General features: G+C 49.9%; 1 protein-coding gene across 3 annotated transcripts in view; it reads right to left on the bottom strand.

The window, feature by feature from the left end:
* The window catches only part of LOC146197556 (uncharacterized), a 115,069-nt gene that overhangs the window by 39,638 nt on the left and 59,764 nt on the right, over positions 1-15,667 (bottom strand). Inside the window, exons 1-5 of one of the 3 annotated variants that reach the window (XM_084599462.1) lie at positions 9,118-9,266; positions 5,330-5,640; positions 4,605-4,858; positions 3,635-3,860; positions 1,454-1,507 (exon numbers count right to left, since the gene is read on the bottom strand). In XM_084599462.1, the coding sequence (XP_084455588.1) occupies positions 1,454-1,507; positions 3,635-3,860; positions 4,605-4,858; positions 5,330-5,640; positions 9,118-9,151 (879 nt within the window). In that variant the 5' untranslated portion in view covers positions 9,152-9,266. Of the gene's footprint in view, positions 1-1,453; positions 1,508-3,634; positions 3,861-4,604; positions 4,859-5,329; positions 5,641-9,117; positions 9,267-15,667 lie in introns of those variants that run through there. The other 2 variants (XM_084599461.1, XM_084599460.1) reach the window with 2 other exon arrangements.

Below are 15,667 nucleotides of genomic sequence, written 5' to 3'. Positions count from 1 at the left end.
GATGCATTCACAAAGGAGCAAACAGTCAGATTAGTAGTCATTTTATTTTATTTCAAATACATGAAAGCAGTTAAAGACACCCAATAAATTATTTTGTATTAAACACTATACACGGAGGTACCTTCACTCATGATGTGGTTAACAATTCTATATTGTTATAATACAATGTTAGCAAATGTTAAAACTGGACTTCATTGCTTACAGTGAAAGGCCAGTTATTGGCAGTGTAAGTGCTTAGCTTGCATTACTGCAAACTATTTGAACACAAAGAGAAATAGCTGCTGCATCACAACTCAAGAGATCTAGAGTGTCCTCCAGCTGGAGTTCCAAAACACATCTAGACACACGTATATCACATGCATATCGTGTATACAGGAAGAAAAAAATTCTGCTAAGCATGGCGGTCGTCATGAGTACTGAACCGTTGTTTGCGTAATCATCGATGGCAGCCATGATCTTTGAACTGTGCGTGTATACAAGTACTTGATTCTCAATACCAGGACTGGGTCGATCATCGTCTGTAAGAAACCACCCCAAGGGGCCAGTCAGTGGATCAGATTACTGTTGGATCCCAAATTAATAACAAACACCATGTCAAGCAAGGAGAAGCACCATCTTAGAGGCACAAAAGCAAGATGTGTGTGAGCTGCAGCTGTGTCATAGACATGCAATGCTGAAGAATCTTAGGGTGATGTTCATTGCAAATCAACAACTCGATCAAGTGCCAACTACCATCTTTTATTGAACAAACTGCTAAGACTAGATGCTCTGCTGTCTTCAGGGAGGCTTGCAGGCCAACGTGAAATAAAAAGAGCTCATTTTATTTGAGACAGAGGAAAGAGGAAGATAGATGGCATTGCGTTCTGCCAGAAGCCAAACAGCTGTATGCTCTGTGGTAGGTCGCTGAAGTGTAGTCATTCTTCGGCCAAGCTTAGGGTTTCTTCCGCATCATAAAACCATGCGCCGCACGGGCCTCAGTAGGTCCTCGACGGGGGGCGCCATGTCCTGAAGTGAAAACGTTCTTGGGGCAAGGCTCTTTTTGTGCCATTTCAAGGGCTGAAGTCCTGAATGAACTCTCTCAGGAGAGATGGATGGACCAAATGGGTATGAATACAATCACAAGCATACACACAAGCATGTATGCATGCGCGCGCACACACATACGCACGCACACACACACACACACACACACACACACACACACACACACACACACACACACACACACACACACACACACACACACACACACACACACACACATGCACACACATGCATACATGAGCAAGAAGTTACAACTTGTAAGAGTCAACACAGTGAGTCCAAATCATTTCTGGAAACTTCACATTGGCAGTAGCAGAAACTTTGCCAAAACCACTCCCCAGGGAACTACAGTAAGGAGGACTTAATACTCCTATATAGTCATCAAATGGAAACCTCAGTGAGTACACACCTGTAGGGAGTTCTGTGACGCTGCCATAGGGGAGGTGAGTGGCTTAGTAGACTTCTGAAAAAGCAGGAACCAATAAAACCCTTCAGACATTTCTTAATGATGTAAGGAAATGTGTCAATACAAATGAGAATGCAGAGTCAAAGGTAATTTTGAAGCTAGTGAAATAAAACTTCCAAGAGTACAAAGACAGACATGCTTAGAAGGAGCATTTAGAATAAATGCAGATAAGCAAATACTGCTAGGAAATTTAACTTAGAAAGCTTCGGTCTCTATGTACTACTGCAAGTTATGATGAATATCAAGAGATACTAACAGATTGATCATAAGTGTTTGCACAAAGCCAATGTTTTTGCTTGAGTAAAAAGACAGACAAAAGACGTAACAAAAAGTGGCACATGCACACATACTCTGAGCGTCCCAAAAGCAGGGGATGAGCAAAGCACAGAGGAAAAAGAGAAGGCAGATGGTGTGTAAAAACTGAGACTGGTTACTTTGTATCAGAAGACTGGGCATCCACCTTACCATTGTGCCCCTGGTGGTCAAGTCCTTGAACCTCTGACTGCGGCATGTGTCTGCAATGCATTACCCTTGGCTAGGGGAGGAAGAGCAGAGGGTTGGGACCCAGGTGCCACTACTCAGTTGTTTAGGGAGGGAAGTGAGCACAGGTAGGGAAGAAAGGGCATGTGTGTGTGAAACACCAGGCAACAGCAGGAGGTTTACGCTTTCCACGTTCTCCGTCACAGCTGCCGCCCAATCGGCTTGGCAGAAACCGTAGCAAGTTTTGTGCCCGAAAGAGCCAACACCCTGCTCTCCATGCACAGTCAATGCCAAAATAACATCGAGATTACTGCTGCAATCAAACTACTCTTGTGCATTATTTTGTAAAAGTGGTTTGATAACTAAGCACTCATGGTTGATTGCAGAAAACATTCATACTTCCTTTATGCAAGAAGAATAATGAGTCATATATAGTAGCATGTTTGAACAAGCAGCATATTTTATGCATCTGATTAAATGTAGTAATTTATGGAGTCACATTTTGACAAAGCTAGGTCATGCTACAGCTGAAGCGTCAAATATATCAGTTAAATTTTAATGCGTCTCATTGAACATACTATTTTTGATCATATGCCTTGAGAAATCTGGTATCCCTAATATAGACATACAGTGAAATTTCATTGATAAGATCCCCCTTAACACATGTTTTTAGGAATACTACAGTTCTTTTTTTGTTCCGAACTAATGCCCTATACAGGTAACACATTTTCATATGGCTAATGCGTAATACAATCATATTTTCGCGTGGGTTCGGATAATACGATCGCAATATATATGAAAAACTCGCGTTCTTTTTTCGAATTTCCGGCTAAGAGGCAGCGAAGGAGTATTGCCGAAGCTAATGGTAGAACACTCGCGGCAGAAGTTTCAAGTACTATTTGCCCAGGTAACAACTCCCCCTCCCCCCTTTTGTAGTCGACAATTTACTGCTCTTTTTTCCGATTTTGATTTTCGTGGGGGACTGTTTCGTGCACTCGCTGTCCTAGACCACAGGGTTGACTTTGGCGGCCTGCCAAGATGCTCGCCGCCGATAACATTCGTGTTTATCTTTTGAGATCCCCGGGGGTGTGACGCTCCCGACGGAATTGGCAGAGAGCCAATTTTTAGACGCCCTTCGCGTATTTGTCGCGGGTGCAGAGCTAAGCAATTAAACTCCCACTCGTTTTAGAAATACTTGCTTCTGGTCTTTGCAAACATAAAGTCCGATGCAAAATGACCGATTGCTTCTAAGTACTGCAATAAACAGTTTCGTCGTTTCGTGCCAAGCGTGTTTCATTAGCGACCTTTTGGGACCTGTTTTGGACAATACGATTTTCGGATAATACGTTTTAGTTTTCAATTTCCGTGAGAATCATATCGACGAGATTCTACTGTATATTATCTGTGTATTAAAGTAAACCTAGCCTCTGGGCGGGTACACTGTCCCCACTGGGGTGTGGAGCTTCTCATCTACTTAAATGTCATCTAGGCTGGCTGTAGCTACGGGCACAAAACTTCACGGACGACAGCCGAGACGCAAGAAAGGTGCGCATGAGGACAGAGTGAGAGAGAGAAGAAACAGTATACTGTGAGTAGAGGAAAGTGGGGCAGGGGTGCTGCTGCAGGGTAAGTGGGGGGGATTACCTTGGCGGGGGAGGTTAGTGCGGCGACGCCCAGCCTTACCCCGGCTCTGGCGGAGGCCGAGCTCAGGGAGCTGCGCAGCGATTCTTGGCTACCTGCGCGCCGCGGCTGCGAGGTGATGCGCGTCGTGCGCGTGGTCGTCATCGTCGTGGTCGAGGTGTGGCCCCCCTCGCGGGCCACCTTGTGCAAGGGGGCGAACAGGCCGTGCCGCGGCAGGCACTTGAAGTACCTGGGCCCATCAGCAACACATGACATCGCAAAGCGAGACAACAGCACTGCGCGTCTTCCGCGTCCAGAATCCTCAACAAGCTACTGCACTCTCAGACAGGAAGGCTATATACGAGCGCGCCACGCTCTACGTCATGCGACAGGGTGCTAAGTCACAAGTTCCGAAATTAGTTAGGGTGCCTAATTGCTTCCGAAGCTGGAACTGTGCCTTACTCCTCCTCTCTTCCAAATTGATGCAAGCTGTGGTCATTATACTGATGTATGAAAGAATCGTGTATCAAAAACTGCACTCCGAAATATGGCAAAAAGCTGCCTGGATGTTAACAACGCGTGCTTGGTTTCTCTTCCTCAGCCAGCCTCCTAAATCGGCTACGACCGGAAGGATGCGGCGCGGCCGACCGATTCGCAGCTGCCAGCCTCCAATGATGCCGACGCAACTCAAGAAATAACCAGGAGAAGCCTCTCGAAGGAGGCCCTTCGGAAAATGATGTCGACCGACCCTCAAGAGCCACGATTAATCAAATTAAGCTATCTCCTTTTCATCTGCCACGCCCTGTGTTGTCCCGTTAGCACGTCCAATAAAATTAGAAGGGGTCGACATCATGACAATTGGTGAGGGCATTGGCTAGGGTTTTGTGGCTCCTTTCCTGGGCTATGTCTGTTTTACTCCTTCTGTTTTACTCCTGTCCGTCCTACTATAGCTAATTATGCAATCTCTAGCTCGCACAGCGGCGCAGACACGCACTTCTTTCCGGCGACGGAGCCGTCGTTCTTCCCGACGGGGTCGTCCAGCTCGACGCCGGCCCACTGTCCCGTGGCGAACTCAGTGGGCCCCATGAAGCGCAGCGTGCCCGCCTTCATTCCCGACGAGGCGTTGACGATGACACGGTCCCCCACGCGCAGCCCGTAGTCGGTGGCAATCGTCGACGTGTGCATGGTCACCGCCCGCGGTGACGAGCGGCTGCTGCCCGTCGGCGAGCTCACGCGCGTCGTAGTCACCTGCGCCAACACCACCGTCCTTCTCATCAGCCTGACTAGTGACGACACATGCTGAAACGAAAGTTGGTCAAACTGGTCTACGGGACTTCTTTTCAATTCCCGCTGCTTTTAAACAGGGGATTGTTCCACAAAGCTAGCTCACCAGTCATCGTTTCTTTTTTTCACATGCTTCGCCAAATCTTACACAACCTGACAGAATTCGACCAATGGGCAGATTTGACAATAAATTTGTCGCCACGATGCGCGAAAGGTCGCACAATGTGTTCATGAGAGAATACCATTTAAGATTATCAATAAAAAAACAAACAAGACCGCCCAAAATAAAAGATAAGCGGCACGCTGACGCAGAACTCATAAAGCGTTAAGGAGGCACAACTATACGAGTTACTGAGACGAGAGGGGGGCGGAATTCACGCGTTTTCTCCGGGAAGCCGCGAAGCGGGGATAAGCCAACACAGGAGAGAGAGAGACCTGCGTCTTTCCGGGTCCGACGAGGGTGGCGGTGGTGTTAGTTCCGTTGGCGCCGGGCCCCGGAAAGCGCGACAGGCGCTCGGGGCGCGCGAACACCCCACGCCGGGGCTCGCACTGGAAGTAGCGGACGCCGTTGACCGAGCCGTCGTTCTTGCCCACGGGTTCGTCGAGCACCACGCCGGCCCAGTCGCCCGCGGCGAACTGCGTCTCGCCCAGGAACTGGATGTAGCCCGGACGGGTGCCGTTCACCCACACCCGGTCGCCCACGATGAAGTCGTCCGCCGAGCCGTGGTTGAACGGTCCGCCCGTCTCTGCACGTGAAAACCGGAGGTTATAACCGACCACAGTGCAACGACAACTAATTGCGACAGCCGTGTGAACTACAAAGTAATAGCACAGCTCAAAAGATGATTGATGCTTACGATTGAGAACACAAAAAGAAAAATAGGAAACACCATATAGCTGTACCATTGGCGCAGCGGAAGATACGAATTCGGCCCGCAATGAAATGCCACTGAGAGTTTCGATCGGAAAGCGGTTGTTTTTACTGTTACACAGCTGCACGCGTCGAAAGGGGACGCATCTACACGAGCCTCGTGAGTTGGCGCGCGCTATACAGTGATTTCGGGACGCGGCTTCATGGCACCACTTCCTCTCGCCTATGTGGTTGTCACAGGAGACCCCTTTTAAACCGTGAGAGATACAGCTCACGCTACAGAAGTTACAGACTCTCAATAAGAGCTGACTGCGCAGCTCACAGCCGGCCTGCTCATCCCCTGCAGCAAGCCACAGGGTGTGGTCGGGTTTTCATTCCTAGTTTCGGACAAGGTACGAGTAAAGCCTCGTCAATGAGCATCAGCTTAACCACAAGCTGAGTGCGCTATGTCGATGACCAGAATTTTGGCGGAAACTTAGACCGAACAAGAACTGTGGCTCAGGCACGATGAAGAACTCCCCCATGGATTTTGAAATTAGTCGCGGAAGCATCTTTCAGGGCCCTTAGCGCTTCCCACCAACTGTGGAGGGGTTCAGCTTAAATACGCCCCGACACTTGACAAGGTTCGAAAGAGCAGTGGACAGTGGGCCATTAGACGCTGTGTACAACGTAAGTCGATCAAATACCATTCACTAACATCTAGCATCAGGCGCCGCCTTAGCTCTTAATGATGGCACCATCTGGAAAACGGCCAGGCGCGGACGATTCAGCAGCAAGTGGGTTCTCCACCGCTAAGAAATACTTGAAGCGCCACACCTCCTCACGTCCCACATCCAGACTGTCAACCTTCACTGATCGAGACCCAGGCGAAAGCCATTGAGGTGTATACAAAAAAAAAAAAAATGCTCAAGTAGCTCCGGGTATGTTATGTGTGACATATTTGACAAGTTCAACAAGGCAAAACCAGTTGCCGCAGGATTCGCCACGGTTCTCAACGCACGAACGGAGAAAATTTCCAGCGTCGTTGGAAGGAATGGGCGTCTTGCTGTGAGGTCGTGCAGGGAGCAGCAGCGGGCCGAGAATTTACCATTGGATGAGCGCGCCGGCGTCATAGCTAGATAAAAGCAAATAAAATGACGGCAGGCATTGAGTTCATACGAATTACCTACGTTATTCAAGGAACGGTGGCGCAAATGTCTTTCTGAGCGTGATGAAGAAAGAACTTTATATACAAGATGCGCTCGCACTGAGGGCGGGTTTATTGCTTTTAAACAACATACGTAAAATTGGCAGATCACTTTTCAAAGGTTAACCCTATAAAATGCTCCATTTCAGCAACTGGATGCACGTTTGCGACCATACATTAGCCAAGCAATTTACGAGGTTCTCACCTTCAACAAAGACATGAATCGCTCGCACCGTCTGGTAACTCTACAAACTATGCACAATGCAGGGCGCTCCTGCCACATCCTAAACCATCGCCCACACTAAAAGAGAAATGCGCTAGACCACCGAAGGCTACGTGCGAATAGTAGTTCTACGTGAGAACGGTTAAAGGAAGTAAATGGAATCTAGTCTGAGAGATATGTTGGACGATTCCTATGCAGAACATGCGCGTAGCTCTCTGCCAGCAGAGCGAGGACGAGGAAACCTCTCAGAAATTGGGGCACCTGGAATTTCCAATGTACAGCGCGAAGGGACACGAAAGTGAAAACGCCCAGCACTGTTTTACGAAAATTCGCGCCGCTTCGACCTTTGGCGATCGAAAAATTGCAGGTATAGCCGATACGCTGCGTAAGGCTGACACACAGGAAGCAGCAACAGACCGGGGCGGAGCTGCAAAGGGCCGAGTCAGCAAAGTGCTTCTTCGCCAGCCACGAAAGCAGAGTCCGCTGAGCATTCGCGCACGCATCGAATCGAGGTTAGCCCACCTGCAGCGTCTGCTGAAAGACCTTCTGGTTTTTCGCAACGTAGTGGCTACGTGTTCGAGGCTTCGCGCGGTTTTGGCTTAGTTCAGATCCCCGCTGATGGATGCCACACAAACTGCAGCACTTATCCGCGTACCACTCTGCAATGAACACTAGTTCCTTCCCCCGCTAAAACGCGCCCAGAATCAAGATTGGTACGGCGCCAAATTAGCCTCCATACAGCTGTCGGTACTACTGATCCACTTATTTTCAAGCAAGGCACCGAAACCTATTAGTTTATGAAGGCGCGTACTTGTTCGATAGTCCAGTACATATGTACAGTCCTCATCCTACCTCTCATCAGACTCTTTCTTTCTTTTCTTTGCTCTTTACAGGTAAAGCCGCAAGTACGGGTGCGCGAAGTATGAGCTTTGCTAGAAGGGTCTCGATTGGAAACAGATTAAGAAATAAGAAGCCTAAGTGCGCAGCTGACTGAATCAGGAAAAAGTCAGAAAATAGAGGAAAATACACGACCGAAAGAAAGTAGAGAGAAAGGGACGAAGGGTAGTCCTTGAAGCCTTCCCTTAAAGGCTGAAACGGCGCTACCCACGCTGCTGCTGTTTGGACGGCGTCCGACCACGCGAATTCCGGGCCGGCCCAAAACTGGCCAACAACAGGAGGGGAAATGCGAGGGAGAGCGCCTACGCTTCGACAAAATGAGAGAATAGTGCGCAGTAACTGAGACGAATGCGCACGCCCAAACCCCGAGCGAAATTTGGTACGCCATTAACGCAAAGACATTACGGCTGTCAATACAGTTACCACAGGGAGAAAAGAAAGTGGTTAAATGCAGAGAGGAGAAAAGTGTGCGAATTTCGAACTTGAGGAGGGCACAAGTAAGAACACGGAAAACTAACGCGCCCCTGGTGGTGGAAACTTACCACGCGCCTCCGGCTCCCACGCACCACGCTACAGTAGCCGTTGTTTGTCAAGCCCACGGGAAGTACGGATGTTAGCAACATCTAGGAGAAGACGCCAAAACGCATTTTCGAAAAGACAGAAAGAAGTCGTAGATTCTGGACAGGAAGGGTACTTCAAATCATCAATCCAGAGATCAGCACCTAGGGATGCGAATGCGTGCATGCCAAAGCGAGTCAACGCAGATGACGGTGGTTCACACGGAGGAGAACGACGATATGACAGACAGTGCTGCCGGGTATCTGCGGTCTTCACGCAGATCCAATAACACAACCAAATCACAACTGCTTCCACGCGCACACCATTGCGGCAACACGCTTCCGCGGGGCACGGATTCGGCCGGAAACGAAACCGGAAGAAGAGCACAGCCAGCTCCGGAGCAGACGAACCCGAAACCAATGCGCGCGCTCTCACAGTAGCAGACGACAACGATGGCAAAGGTGGTGGCATGGACGGCGACGACGCACCTCGAAATCCGTACAGCGGGCTGGTGGACGGCATGGCGTCTTTCGTTGCGTGGTCTCCGCGGTGCAGCACAGTCAAGGGTCGGGAACACCGCACCGCCGGCGTTTCAGCGATCGAGTGCGCTAGCACGCGCTACCGACGCAGCATTTTATATTGACCTTCGCGCGAGCTTCCCGTCACTGAGAGAGAGAGGAGGCGGGCGAAGGGGAGAAGGGTGCCAGCACCACAAGGCGTATTAAAACAAAGGGGCGTAACGAGACGTTTCGAAAACGTGGCCAGGAAGGCGGGTTTGGCTGCCGTAGCGGCGCCGCGACGTTGCCGCCTACGTCGTCGCGCGTCACGTGGTCGCGCCCGTGGCTGACGTCAGCCCCGGCACACACAGTCGCGCAGGGTGGCGCTTACACCATTTTAGGCAACCAAGTGAAGAGGGCAGAATATGTGCGCGGAACCTGGACCCCGTGCCATTAATTTGGCGCAGCATTGCTGAGCCAGAACGAACAAGAGAGACCTTTCAATTGAGCGGCTCTCAACACGGGCAGCCGTACTGCTTTGCCAATTGCCGAAAAAAATAAAAAAAGCACCGATTCTTGCAGGCGACGGCACAGGATTGTTAACAGAATATACTGCCTAATCGGGACACAAAACACGGCGCAAAAGCTTAAAAGCGCACTGACACAGAAAGTGCTCCATCGTTCACAAGCACAGCGTAAATTAATAACCTTTTAATAAGATAGTCCGAGTGGCACATTTAATCTTTGTTTTTATTATTATTATTATTATTATTATTATTATTATTATTATTATTATTATTATTATTATTATTATTATTATTATTATTATTATTATTATTATTATTATTATTCAACGGCAACTGAAGCATATATGAATCGAATCTGGCGTCTACGCCGATTCAGAGAGCCTGAGTACGGCGGCGGACCTCAACGTCCACTCCGTTCTCGAATGGAAGCAAGTTCTCTTCCACGTTGCTGCAGGGAACTACTAGTCAGCTTGGAAAGGACACACACAAGGGGCCCCTGTTGTACGGAGGGAAAAAACACGACGCGAGCGCACCCTTGGACGCGTCCCACACGTCCTGCCCCCCTCCCGCCGTCGGCCTCGGAAGAGACAGGTTCGCCCAATGCGAGGCATACGCACTCCGAACACGCACGCACAAACCATGAGAAATGGGTCTCGCCTTTGCTGCTGCCCGCGGAGAATACGCATACGCGCGCAGCTGATTCACGCAGCGCAATGTTTGGGTTTGCTCTTCTCTCTCAGCGGACACCCCAGCTGGGGAATTGTTTTGTAGCACAGTGACTGAAAATCGTCGCCAAAAGCACCCGCTGAAATTAGGGACAGCAAACGAAGACAAAACGCTGCACCCCCCCCCCCCCCCCCCTTTTCAATGCTGGGCGCATCTTTACACATTTTCTTGTTGGATGGCAGATTGTGCAACCAAAGCATCTTTGTACACAGTACGACAGGTGGACGGGATCACATTCAAAGCTCCTTTCCCGCCACAGGCGGAGGAAGTGGCCATTGCCTTGGCTGCTTCCAACTGCTCGTCCAAATATATTATTACGGATTCACGAGGGGCGTGCCGGAACTATGAGGCCGGCTGGGTGACACCTCTGGCAGAAAGAATACTGCGAGTGAGCATGAGACAAGCAGATCCTCCGACAAAACATTATCTGGACTCCAGGTCACCAGGGTCCAGGGAGAAATGAGGTTGCGAATGCGGCTGCCCGAGCACTCATCTCCCGGGTACCTCCCGCAGACTCCATGAAACAGGATGAGGGCCAACTCCTCACCAGATTTAAAGAAATTATAGATTATTACAAAGATAATCATCGCCGATACCCCACACCCGCTGAGGGGCTTGGGAAGGCGAACGAACGCTTGCTCTTGCGACTTTTTACCAACACAATGTTATGCACTCCTATTATGAAACACTTTGACCCCATGGTGACCGGCACCGGCACCAACACTGTGGCGAGGTAGCAGATACCTACCACATGGTGTGGGCCTGCCAGCAAAATTCAGCTTTAACCCCCAACCCTACACGAGAGGACTGGGAGGTGGCCCTGCTGGCTGCTCAGACCTTCAAGCCCAACAGGCCTTGGTCCAGAGAGCCAGGACGGCGGCTTCGACCAATGGGGTCCGGGACTAGGGACACCACCTAGTATGTGGGTCCCCCTAGGGGGTTCAAACCTCTACTTCAAATAAAAGTTTTTACCACCAACCATGCCGAACGAAATTCAAAGAGAAAGATAAAGCCGCTTAGCCAAGAAACAGTCTCACAAGCGCAATTTTACTCGCATAACGCCCGTCCACTGCCCAAGTGCCCTGATCCGTCCGGCACAGGGCAGAGGACGAAGAGACCCGTAACGCAGGCCCCTGGGCGGCGTTTGTGTTTCTCTTTGAGTCTTTTGTCCGATTTTTTTTTTTTTTCGTTCGCAACTCTCCTACATAACGAACGACAAGGCGCAAATGACAGTTCTGCTCCTCAGAGCCGGCTGCTCCCTCCAAGCTTTTCGCACCACGGCGAGCAACGGGAGCCCGGAGCAAACGGCCCAAACCGGTCCCAAACACAGTGCACCATATAGAACTTACACGCGACGCGCAAAAGACGACATAAACTCGCTCTCAAAATTCATTTGAAAAAAGCTTGTGCATCGCTCCGTCAGCTTGCACCCACTGTTCCAATGCAGCGCAAGCATAGCTTACGCCCGCATTTCTGTTTCTGCGCAACCTGAACCAGCGTTGAATATAAAGTATCGCCTTTAAAAACGAATCTCTGCGATGTTTTTTTCTACCTGGAGCCGGGCCGAGTGCGAAGGCGCCTATTCCATTCTACAATGCAAGTTCTTGCATGGCTCCAGTTGAGAGATCGATATCCCCCCCGCTGGTCGTATCATTCCTCGTTTGTTTAACTCACGTTTGCCCCAACACACTGCACTGCTCTTTAAAAACGGGAACATGGTCTCAGAAAAAAAACTTGGTACACTGCGAAAGGCGCTATCGGCAGATACCTACGCAAGTGCGTCCCCTCGAGCAGCATGCCTGGCAGTTATGCGAAGCCTTGCCCAAACGAGCCACGCTTAGCGACACTCGTGCAACACATTGCCCCTCATTTTCTATATGACGTCGTCGCGTTCACTCCCTGGTGAAGAGCAAGAAAAGAAGAAATCGAGCCGCGCACACACATGAGAAAGAAGCGTGTCGCGCGGCTTCCTGGAAAGGGACATCGCGTTCTCCGGATTTCGCGCGTAACATCGCCGTCGTCAGCCCTTCGCGCCACCGTGTACAGGGAAATGCAACCGCGTTAGTTGAGCAAACGAATAAAACGAACACGGAACCTCCACCAGGCGAGAGCTGGCGGACGTGTCCGGACGGCACTATTAAATGAGAATGATGATTATTTCGTGCTTGTGCGGCAGCTTTCTACGTAATTAACCTGTCTATAGGAGGCGGGAACCACTGCGCATTTATCCTAGCTCCTCTGAGGCAAATCAACAACGATATACACGTGACCAGCCGAACGTACATATCGTCCACTTGCAAGCTTCATACAGACCAAACACTAACTGTCCACATGGCATGCAGCTAGGGCATATATGTATTCCGCGAGGAGAGCAACCCTGACCGACCTGTCGCCAGAACGCGATAGAGCACACCTACACATGCATCCGATCATACAAGTACGATGTATAGTTTGCAATATACACTAATTTCCAATTGACCCTCCGGGGTGGCGCAGTGGTTACGGCGCTCGACTACTGTTCCCAAGGACGCGGGATCGAATCCATCGAAAGGCGGCCGCTTTCGATGGAGGCGAAAAGCAAGGTGCCCGTGTGCTGTGCGATGTCAGTGGACGTTAAAGAACCCCAGGTGGCCGAAATTTCCAGAGTCCTCCACTACGGCGTCTCTCACAGCCTGAGCCGCTTTGGGACGTTAAACCCACAAACCAAACCAAACTAATTCCCAACTACCACACTAATATTTAACCATGCAAGCATCGATAGATGTCCACTTCACAAGGTCAGAGACCACAAAGCATATGCTATAGGTCCGCATCTATCAAGTTTGAACCAGCAAGCCTTCATGGCCTATTAGTAGCGTGTCAGTCTCGCAATTTAAGGCCATGGTTTCAAATCCCGCCAATTTGCACAAATTTTCTTTCTGCGCTTTATTTTGAAATAAAGCGTTTGCGACCCATCCGGGCATTCCCACAATAATTTGTTGTTGTTTTTTTTATTCAATTTATTTATTTGGCTTTTTCGTTACAAAACGGCAACAGCGGAATAACACACCGACGCTCGCCCTTCTAAGACACGGGACATTTAGCGTCTATCGCGCAAGAATTCAGCCGCTCCAAAGTGGACAATTATATGCTCCACACTTGAAGTGCTAAAGAGCGTGCGCGGAGCGTGCGAAACACCGAACCTTGTAAGCATGCTGAGAGGCACACCACAGAAGTTGCGTCGGTCTCCTGTTCCTTGCCCTGATTCAGCGTTTAAGCACAACACCCAAATAGCCGTTCGATTCGGCCAGCAAACTGCAGATCATTTTATGTGAGTGTTCAGTGAGTTTTCGGCCGGTCCCGCGTACACATTATGATGTCGATTCACAACGTCATGATTGCCCAAACAACGAACATCAAAAGTGTGGCGTTGTTCACTTGTGAAGGTCGTGATTGTGCAAATATGCACCATCTCTCATCCCAGCCAAACACACAAAAAATAAAAAAATAAATGATTTTAGCGCAATAAGTTTGTGAGCGGTTTTGTGCATGTGCGCAGACACGTACGTAAGTTCGCATTTAAGCCCGGTATATTGTCAAGCTTAGGTAGTACATATTTGTATACAGTAAGTCATGAATCCTATCCACTCTCCAATTCAACGAGAAATGTAAAATTTTGCACGTCAAGCTCGTCGAACATCGTATCCTGATGAACTACATTCATTCGGCGATGGTCTCTTCGACAGTCGTCTTTCTCACTCTCCCCTGGTGTGCGTACGTGCGTGTATAGTCCTCTTCGCTGACTTCTCGTTAAAAAGTCAGCATGCGCTGACCGGGATTAACCGCCGAAAGGTCCGCATCTAAGCCGTCAACGTACCCCATAAAGCCGTAAACGCGGCCGCAGCACGGCCCGGTTGTCCAAAAGGCTCGGGTCACGGGCTTGACTGATGGATCTGAAGCCCCCGGTGCAGCCGACTGCCGAACTGGCCGAACATACCTCCGACCTACAAGGCAGTTCCTTCCCCGCTCTAAGGACAGCTGTCACGGCCCGGAGGCGGCGGACAAGAAGGCGTTCGCCGCAATGCTTTCCTCGGCGCGAACTCGCTTTTGACACGCGGCCAAGGTGTCACGGGATGCTCGAAGGGAAAATAACCCCTTACGCTGAAAACTATACGGGCGAGGAAACGTCGTCAAACTGCTTACGTTGAGTGCACATTATTTCAAAGGAACATCGTAAAAGTAGTCCCGTCTGTCTCCGGTGGAACGCGCCGTGATAGTGCTCTAGAAGATTGGGTATCGATGATGACGGCGTCCGATTAGACAGACGGGACACGCACTCGCTGTCTCTCACTGCCCGCCATGAGCGTCTCAGGGCGCACGCAGACATGGCAGCACTCTGATGCGCGGAATTTTAAAAACAATCACGAATGGATATATATGGATGAAAGATGAGGAGGGATCAGGAGAGGAGGTTGGAGAGGATCGGGGAGGAGCCGGCAGCAACACCCACGTACCAAGGGTCCGCTGCCGAAGGAGGACGAACCGGGAAGCGTATAACCGGGAACCGGGAGAGTGGGGCGAGCGTGAGTGTCCTCGAAACGTGTTCGATCTCTCTGGCCGACCCTCGCCCCCCCCCCCCCCCCCCCTCCCCTTTCTCCCCTCTTTCTTCTGGTTCGGTAGCAGAGAGTGTGCACGTATGCTAATTGCCGATCGTCGCCGGTGGTCTCCAGCTGCCGGGCTTTCTTCTGGCACCGCGGCGTGCGTGTCACGTGCATGTTGTCTGTTTACTTTTAAGCGACCTCACCGTTGTTTGCGAGCACCTCGATTATGGAAACGGTCTATCGACACAAGTCGTCGTATGTTTATTGATTATGCGTTCCCTTTTTTTTTTATTTTACTCATTTCACAGCGCTGATGGTGGCGTCGATACGCAGACAGGAGAGACGGCATGAAGAGCGTTAGTTACTATACCAACTGCCCAACACAGTGGCACTAAGGAATTGAAAAAACAAGACAAAAACAAAACATGTTTATATACACATTTCTTTGCAAGTACTGATAAGTGACCGAGAGGTACCCTCAAAGCATGCTCTCGGCTAAAAAGACGCTTCTAAGATCAGCCTTACTCAAAAAACGCCAGATTATATGCAGAAATAACGTATCGAAACCTTCACGAGAACATTTTTAGTCATTTTGTTGTATCTGTGTGTTAATGAGAGTCGCGGCTTCTGAAACGCTTCACTCCTGAGCGTGGGAGAACAAACGGACGCCACCTTTCCTCGCCCACTTCTAACGGGCTAGAAAGCGTT

Source organism: Amblyomma maculatum, chromosome 3 (assembly GCF_055883805.1).
Source record: "Amblyomma maculatum isolate TAMU_Amacu chromosome 3, ASM5588380v1, whole genome shotgun sequence".
NCBI lineage: Eukaryota > Metazoa > Arthropoda > Arachnida > Ixodida > Ixodidae > Amblyomma > Amblyomma maculatum.
The sequence above is the reverse complement of the archived record's forward strand: the minus strand, read 5'-3'. Positions and strand labels throughout refer to the sequence as shown.